The following is an 8,963-nucleotide window of genomic DNA, read 5'->3' on the forward strand; positions in this document are numbered from 1 at the left end:
TGAGTGCCTTTGCTGCCGTTGGCAGGTTCAACGAGGAGGTGAAGCACATCAAGGTGGTGGAGAAGGACAACTGGATTCACATCACAGAAGCCAAGAAGTTCGAAAGCTTGCTGGTAGGTTTTTGTCTCCCCTTGTAGCATGTGCACTGTCCCTGCCAGTCACACAGAGGATGGCAGAGACAGCCAGGTGCCTCTCCATCCCTCCCAGGAGCTGGTCGAGTACTACCAGAGCCACTCGCTGAAGGAGAGCTTCAAGCAGCTGGACACGACGCTGAAATACCCCTACAAATCTCGGGAGCGCTCTACCTCCAGGACCTTCACCCGCTCCCCAGGTAGAACCCAGCTTGGGGGCAGTTAAACTTGTCATGGAAAACCTCACCCTTCCAACCAGGTGTAGGAGCACTGGATGAAGGGATTTATAGCTTTGCTGTAGCACTTTAATTCCTCAGTTTGCAGATAAATCGTCTGCTTGGCTGGTGGCATTTTGAGGATGAGTCTCACAGCAGGTGGATCAGGGGGATCTGAGGGAGAGTTTTTGCTGGGGGAGGCTGGTTCCCCTCCTGTGGTTTTGGACCCTGTGCTCAGGGGTGGTTTTCCCGTCCCTTGGTCCTGCCAGAGCATCCCGTCCACCTGCAGGTCAGGAGCAGGGATGTGATGGTCACTTAGTGGGATTTACCGTGTCTTGCCCCACCTCTGTGAGTTTCTCGTGCATGTGTTTTAATGGATCCAGCTCCAGTGTGACTTGTGGTTTGAATCCCAGTGGGACTCCTTTAATGGAGATCATGGGTGAAATGGTAAGTCTGTGTCTAAAACAAAAAGAAAGAAAAAAAAAATCAAAACAAATGGAAAGCAAAAATTCAACAGGGTAAAAAGATGTGTTTTGTTCAAAAGCCTGAGTGCAGAACTAACTACTTTGTGGTGAAAAAAATTAATTAAAAAAAATTTTCTCTGTCGTATATTTAAAAAAGAATATCAAAGGAAGATAGGTTTTAAAAGTTGATTAAATATATCCTTTTGTATGAAATACAACCATAGGATGAATTTTGAGCCCCTACACTGGTTGTGGGGCTGTGGCCAGACCTTCTGTCAGCTGTCCCAGCTCCAAGCCCCTGCACAAGACCCTCTGCATGCTTTACCCTGTATTTCTCCATCAGCTTTTAAAGCACTGTGCATTATAATATTTTTTTTTAATTTCCTTTTTAATGCGTGTTCTGCCTCTTTCTGTTTCTCTCTAACCTCTTTGCAGCCTCCTGCGCTTCCTACAACTTTTCTTTTCTCAGTCCTCAGGGCCTCAACTTTTCTTCTCAGAGCTCCTCCAGTCCCTTCTGGTCAGGTACCAGTGCCTCTCCCTGCTGGAGAGACCTGCCACCATCCCTAGCTTGAAAGCCATCACCAGTGGGACCTGTGGGGTCCCTGCTGTCCCTCCATCCCCACAGGCAGATCAGGGGGTCTCCAGTGCTGCCTGGGGCACAGCCTGGAAATAAGTTAATTAACCACAGCTTGGCTGGGAGCAGAACACACCCCACTCTCTCCCCAAAATCAAGGCAGGGAAAAGATGTTGCTATTTGAGAAAAGGGGCTAAAATTAATGAAAAAGTGAATCCAGCACTTTGGGATCTCGTGATGTACTTCAAGCTCGACCTGCTTATCCCCTGTGTTTCACCAAACGAGCATTGACATCACACTGTCCCCCAGTCTGTTCCTCCTTGTTCTCAAGGACAACATCTGAGTGTCCAGCAGGTTTTGAGCTCTGGTATCTGAGGCTGCTCAGGAGCCCTTTGCTGAGGAGGCAGGGGTGGAACCTGTGCTGTCAGAGTTGTTTTTTGGGGCTCAGTCTCCCTGCAGAGAGTGCAGTGGTGCCCTGGCCTTTGAACCCCATTGATTTAATGTGTTACAGGCTGGTGTCATCCTCCCTGTTGAGGGGGGGATCAGAGCAAAATCCTGCCAGTTTGCTTCTTGCCATTTAAGCAAAGCCACACGTGCCTTCCTTGGTGCCGTGTTTGGGAAGAATGCTTAACTTTTCAAGCATAAATCTGAGAATTTGAGGTCCTTTAACTGCATAGAAAATATTGCAGAAGGTAATACATGCAGCAGTGGGCTCTGAGCAAGGTCCTGATGAAAGAGCTCAAAGCTGCTGTGATTCTTGCTCTGTTCTCCAGCCTGGCTGCCTGGCCAGGGTGGATGAGTCTTCCAGTGATTGCACGCTGTGTGTCTGGACCATCTCCATCGCCATCCTCATCTCCTTCCATCCCGAGAGCTGAAAACCTGGGCAAAGCTTTTCCTCAGACTTAGTTCAACCTTGGTTTGCACGCTTTTATAATTGAAATTAATCCCTGGAAATCCTGGGACAAAGAAGGGAGCTTCACTGAAACACAACGTCCCTTCAGGGTGGGGGTTTTTTTTGCAAACTTCAGAGGAGGTACATTTTTTTTCCCCCTCTGCCCATCCCATCCCTCCCTCTGTTGCTCTCCAGCCTTCTTCCTCCTGCCCAGACCTTGGGGCAGGAACACTGAGCAGTACCCCTGCCTTCCCTACCTCACTGCTGCTCCTCCTCGTGCCTCCCTTGAGCATCCCCTGCCTGAAGTGATGGAGATCCGTGGTGCTGGGGCTGTGCCAGTGCTCCCAGGATGGCTCATGGGGGCATCCTCCTCATCACAAGCTGTTGGTCAGCATTAGGGTTTGCAGGGTGCTTTGGCACCGTTTGATCTGTGATGGGACCAAGTTTCCAAGGGCCCTGGGTGCTCCCTGGAACAGGCAGAAGCCAGGAGGATCCAGGTTAGCAGCCTCTTCCTCCTCGTGGCAAAGCATACAGGATTTGCTCAACACCTCTAGGAGAATTCATTCCCAATAACTCAGTTTTTGAAGTTGATTTATGAAGTTTTTTGATACGTGGCTCCATCAGGTGCTGCGAGCTGTGCAGCAGCCAGACCTGAGAGTGTGAGTGGAACAGGATTTTTCCATGATTTCATTGTTAGTGATTGTGTATTCCTATGAAATCCTTTCTTTTACCTCCTCACAAAAATGCCCTTCACCCCAGAGATCCCCAGCAAGGCTCTCCTGGCAGAGAGAGGTTTCCCAAGCTCAGCAGGAATCCTGTTTAACCCCAACCACCCCAGTCCCTGCAGGCTGAGCAGTTTGGATGAGTTCAGTCCCTCCAGGCCACGGTGCTGCGATGGGAGCCGTGCTGGAAAACCCAGGTTGAACCTCACCAAGCTTTTCCCCAGGCTTCAGCCAGTCCCACGTGGTGGGGGCAGCTCCCGACCCCTGTGCTTTGTCCCCTGGCAGTGTTCACCCCACGGGTCATAGGGACGGCGGTGGCTCGGTACAACTTCGCGGCGCGGGACATGCGGGAGCTCTCGCTGCGGGAGGGCGACGTGGTGAAGATCTACAGCAGGATTGGCGGGGACCAGGGATGGTGGAAGGGGGAAACCAACGGAAGAGTGAGTGCATCCAGATAATGTCCTGTCCTGTTTCTGCAGCGCACAGTCCTCCCCGCTGTCAGGACAGCAAAAGACATTCCCTCTTGCTCTTTCCCATTCCCTCTTGCTGTTTCCTGGATCCTGGGTGGGCTGCCATCTCATGGGAGCCACTGCTCTGTTGCCAGTTGATGCTGTGTGACAGTGACAGCGAACCCTGGTGCACATAGGTGGATGGGAGCATGCAGTGGGTGGTGGGCAATGTCTGAGTCTGCTCTTCTTCAAACCTGCATGTGGGGGATGTATGCAGGAGTGGCTCTGCCTGGGGAAGGCTCAGCATCCCGGGAAAAGTAGCAAGCTGATGACTTGGCCTGGTGTCCCACAGTTTGTAGCTCTGGGTACAGATTCTTCATGCCCTGATCCCTTGTATATTGTGGGCAACCTGTGTGTCCAAAGAAATGTATAGCTGTTAGCTCTGTCCCAAATTAGGGTGGTGGCTGACCACCATCGCCACTGTGGGCACATCCAGGACTTTGCAAATGGCTCACTGGGAAAGCACCCGGTGGCAGGGGAATAGCCCCAGTGACAGGACAGGAGGTCCCTTCTAGAATCACAGAACATCCTGAGTTGGAAGAGACCCACAAGGATCATCGAAGTTCAACTCCTGGCCCTAAAAACGACAGCAGTCCCACCATGCACCTGAGAGCATTGTCCGAACATTCCTTGATCTCTGTCAGCCTTGGGGCAGTGATCTTGGAGCCCCCCCAGCCTCCAGCTCACCTCTGTGCATCCCCCACAGGTCGGCTGGTTTCCCTCGACGTACGTGGAAGAGGAGGGGGTGCAGTGACTGCGGGGATGTTTGGTGGAAGTCGTCGAGCGCCCAGAGCCGTTGCAGCCCGAGCACGCCTGTCCCGACACCCGCGGCTCCCCGTGAGACGCGGCCAGGCACCTCCCAGGAGCCTCCCAGGACTGCTCTCGCAGCCTCCTCAGCAATCCTTCCTCTGTACAGTGTGTGTGCACATGTCGGGGCCGCCCCGGCCCCGCTCCTGTTCCATGTATAGAAGATTGATGGTCCGTCGGATAACGTTGGTGTAGCAGCTGCGGAAGAGTCCCGGGAGAGCTGCGCTCCCCCTGCATGGACAGAGCTGAGAGACTCTGGGGGGTCTGCACCTCTCTTTTAAAGGTGTTTTAAAAGCCACCGTGGTGATGGTGGTGGGAGGGTGAGGCTGAAGGTTTGTGCCTGGGTGCGCCGGGGTGAGAATCTGGGGGTTTCTAAGGGGAGGGAGTGATCCAGCCCCAAGGAGACAATGCAGACCCCCTGCCCACACCACTCGGGTGGGCTCCCCAGGTCAGGATTTTGGCAGTGTCCCTGGCAGGGGACAGGGTGAGGAGCAGAGCAGAGACACACAGAGGAGAGGGCTGTTGCTTGGCTCTGAAGGGATGTCAGCTGTGAAACCATTTTGACCATCAGACATGGGCTGGAAGTGGATCTTCAAATCAGACAGGAGGGGAAGGAGCAGCTTTGGCATCCCCAAGCCTGTTTTCTTTACAACCACCTCAGTCCCAGCAGCCTTGCTGCAGGTGGAGGGGGCTGCCCAGGGAGCAGACTGGTCCCACTGGTGAGAGCAGGAGGTCTCAGTGTGTTGCAGGACTGGAGATGTGCTTTGCCACACAAGGGCTTTGGAGGCCACCAAGACACCAGATACATGCAGAGGAACGTGTGTCCCTGGGTCTGTCCTCCTCTCCCTCTCAGCAGGACCCCCCCAAGCCAGGCTGATTTTTCTTGCAGCCATGACCATGTCCCACCTCGCTGAGCTCAGGGCCAACCCACCTGAGTAAGGGCTACGGTGTCAACTCCTGATTCCTCTCCCTGAGTTGTGAAAGCATCTCTTCTTCCCAGCTGTGTGCACTTTTGGGGGCTGTGAGCATTGCCCCCTCCCTTCCTCCCGCAGGCTGTTACTGCTGCTGCTGTCAAGTAAAGGTCCGCCTGTTTTGACATTCCCGCTGTGTCCTGAGCACCATCTGTCTGAGCCTGTTCTTCCCAAAGTCTGGAGTTGCCGGCTGGAAATCCCAGCCCTTGTTTTCTGCTGGGGACTGGCTTCACTGTTTGGCTCCAGAATTCCCTTCCAAAGGACAAATACGTGTGTGGGAGTGTGACAGGGAACAACTTTCCTGTATCTGAGCCCCAGGAACTGCCCTTCAGCTTCCCCCAATACGTAGCATTTTGAGCTGGTGCTTCCATGCCCTGACTTTGTTCCCCTGGGACTCATGGTGGTCCTGCCGTGTTCCCAGTGTGGTGTCTTGGCATTGTGCTGGTGCAGGTCTGGGAGATGCCAGCATTGGGTGGGTGAGCAGTGCTGATGCCCTTGGTCCCTGGCACAGGGGTACCCTGTGCAGCATCCAGATGTAGCAGCAGTGCCATGCTCAGGATAAGAAATAGAAGTTTGGGACTCTTAAGGACAAGGGAATGATCTTAACTTGGGAATTACAAGCTTTTGCTCAGTGACAAGCCCAGAGCCACCCTATTTTGCTTCCCATTCCTCCAGGAGCTCTGTGAGTGCCCCCGTTCAGGGTGCCACAGGGGGAGTGGGGTGGGTTCAGCAGAGTGTGGCTGGGGCAGATGCCCACCATGGGTCTTGCTTGGTGAGGTGATGGGAACATGAGGGGGCTCAAGGTTTTCCCAAGGTACTGTTTGGTGCTAACCCCTTCCAGCCCCTTGGTGCTCAGCTTAGAAGAGAGCTGGCAATGCCCTGCTCCTGTGCAGAGCAGAGGGCCCTGTTCCCATTCCGGGAGCCGTGTTGGAGCTGAGGGTGCATTTGGGTGGATGGGACACACACACACATGTGACAAACGATGGCTCATACTATGCCTCAGATCCTAAAGCCTTACAGACCCTCCCTTTAACGTGGCCAATTTTGTAAGGTGGCGAGGTCATCCCCTCTGGGAGAGCACGTCCCTGTCACGGGGACCAGGACACCCCTGTTCCTCATGCCCCAAAGGGATCCCCAACCTCTGCCTGTGCTGCCCTCCCAGCCCTGCCAAACCCCCTCCCCTCCAGGGAACCCTCCCTCTTGTGTTTACTGGTGTAAGAAACTTGTTAAAAAAGATTGTTTTGTTTGTAAGTAATTATTCAGCCATTTGCCACAAATATATCTGTGAATAAGAAAGGGAAATGTTTTTTTATGATGGCGAGAAAATTGTATATATATTTTAGTTCATTGCAGACCATTCGAAATTGCAATGGGATACGTTGGAAAATAATATGTAAATTCCTTGGGTTTTTCCTTTGCACTGCACTAACTGGGGTAGGGTGGAGGGGGGTTTAAAGATAAAACTGTTTATGAAATAGTTTATAGCTGGGAATTTGGAAATCATTTGGAATAGCTTGTAATGCTGGAATAGAAACTTTAGCTGCTACTTAGAAATCCTTTTGCATGTGGTTTTTCCAGACCTTTTTAAGTTACAATACATCAAAGTAAATTCCACAGCGAAAAAAAATAAAGTGTAATTTTGCTGATAGGTTGTTGTTTTTTTTTCCAACCATGGTTTTTGCTGTGCCAGAGGGCTGGGATCGTGTCGGGGTCCTTGTCACTCAAGCCCCCTTGGCTGTGCTGGGGCTGGAGGGTGGCTTTGGCCCATCCAGGAAAAGGCAGGTGCTTATGGGGATGGATCCTTCCTGATTCCTGATGTGAACAGTAAGGGTTCATACCCATCCAAAACTCTGAGTAGATCCCTCCTGCATTGCCTTTCAGGTTCTTTCACCTCATTCCTGGAGCAGCTGCCACTCAGACAGTTGTCCTGTGCTCCATCCAGGCACCTTTCCTGGGGCTTCTCTCCTTGCCTGAGCTGAACCCCTGCAGGATGAGAGAAGGAGGACGATTTTCCGTGACTTTAAATCACTCCTGAATGTTGTATTCCAGAATCCCACTTGGCCCTGCAGGCAGCAGCATATTCCAGAGCAGTAAAAGAGGTTACACAGTTGCTTATAAAATATATGAGGCATTGCTGGAGGTTTCACCGAGAGCTGTCTGTGAGCTCAGTCCCTGTGAGCTGCCGGGTCCTTTAATTAAGAACATTAATTTTTTCCTGCTCTTGGAGTCCCCAGTGCTTCACTTTTCCCAGGGTCAGCTGGAAGGGCAAAGAGTGGATGTGTTTTACATGGAGAAGCAGGACATGAGCTGGGCACTAACTTTTGGATGCTGTTTTGGGAAGATGCTGCTCAGCCAGGTATTTAACCTTGGTCCAGGTGATGACCCTGCCTGGGATCACCTCCTTCCCTGCTGTTGCTGTTCAGTCTAAGGGAAGCTCTCCAACACACACCGTGTGTGAAGTACCAGGTTTTGGTACCTGGGTGCTCTTCTGACGGTGATGAGCATCAGCCTGGCCCTGAGTGGGTCTGGCATCGCCATCAGGTGGCCACAGCACACCAGAGCCTGGAACCAAGAGCTGGTAAATGCAAAAATCTGCTTCTATTTGACGTCCTGCCTCTGGGAACATCCCTGCCAGCCCAGGGGCTGGGGGTATTTAACCCTTGAGTGGTTGGAGCTGGCAGGTGGGTGTCTTGACAGTGGCTTCCCTCGGCTTCATGCCAAACCTTCCCCTGGGGTCTGCACCCGTGCAAGGTCTGATGCCTCAGGAATAAATGGGGCATTTGTCCACCATGCCCAACCATGGCCAGGTGCAGTAACCAGACCAGGAGCAGCATTCCAGGGGCATTGACAGGAGAATAAATCTCCATCCGTGACCAGCACAGCTGGCTCCAGCCCTGCACAGCCCCTGGCCTGCCCCAGGAGGGGGGATGCACCAGGCACAGGGTTTTATTTATTATTGTGGTTTCCCCCCCAGCAAGAGCAGCTGCTGCCATAATCCCCCCCATCAGCCAGGCTGCCCAGCTCTGAGCAAACACGGCAGGGGGGGTGGTTGCTTTGCTGGCTGCCCTCTGTGAACGGCAGGTCCTGCTCCTGCTGCAGGGTGACAGCCACCCGTGGTGGCCCTGGGGCTGGCCCTCAAGCACACCCCGTGGCCACGGTGACCCGGGACCAGCCCGTGTGTGGCCACCTCCCTCTGCCGTGGCTGGGGGTCATCTCACGTGCCACCCAGGCCAGTGGATCCCAAAACAAGGGGCTGACCCGCTGTGCAGTCAGGATGGGGAAACTGAGGCAGGGGGTTGCCAAGGGGAGAGCTCGGAAAAGCTCTGCCCGGCGGGACTGTGTGGGACCCAACTGCTTTTGGCTTGGGGTCATGTCCTGGTAATGCTTTCTTAAGCCCGGTTTCAGGCTGTGGTGCAGAGGTGAGTGCACAGCTCTGCCCGTGCAGCTCCCACAGGGATGAGGGTGACGATGAGGATGGCTCAGGCACTGCTGACCGTGGCTCCAGAGCACGCCTGGCTGGCTCATCCCTGCATTAGCCACGTTTTCTGTGACCTAGAAAACTCCAGCTGGTGCACACGAACCACTGTGCTCCTTATTTTAGAATTAACCTAAAAACTACAGAGAAAGATTAAACTGGCATAAGCTCCCTCTACACTGGACTGACCATCACAAAAAATA

General features: G+C 53.1%; 1 protein-coding gene across 2 annotated transcripts in view; it reads left to right on the plus strand.

Annotated features, from left to right (window-relative positions):
* VAV2 (vav guanine nucleotide exchange factor 2) overlaps positions 1-6,933 on the plus strand; it is a 132,040-nt gene extending 125,107 nt beyond the window's left edge. Inside the window, exons 24-28 of one of the 2 annotated variants that reach the window (XM_051808244.1) lie at positions 26-113; positions 208-331; positions 1,246-1,332; positions 3,284-3,438; positions 4,214-6,933. In XM_051808244.1, coding sequence (XP_051664204.1) covers positions 26-113; positions 208-331; positions 1,246-1,332; positions 3,284-3,438; positions 4,214-4,261 — 502 coding nt within the window. In that variant the 3' untranslated portion in view covers positions 4,262-6,933. The remainder of the gene's footprint in view (positions 1-25; positions 114-207; positions 332-1,245; positions 1,333-3,283; positions 3,439-4,213) is intronic. The other variant, XM_051808243.1, reaches the window with a different exon arrangement.
* Positions 6,934-8,963: the final 2,030 nt, after the last annotated feature.

This window comes from Manacus candei, unplaced genomic scaffold (genome assembly GCF_025592945.1).
Source record: "Manacus candei isolate 608988 ecotype Guabito, Panama unplaced genomic scaffold, ASM2559294v1 h1tg000071l, whole genome shotgun sequence".
Taxonomy (NCBI): Eukaryota; Metazoa; Chordata; class Aves; order Passeriformes; family Pipridae; genus Manacus; species Manacus candei.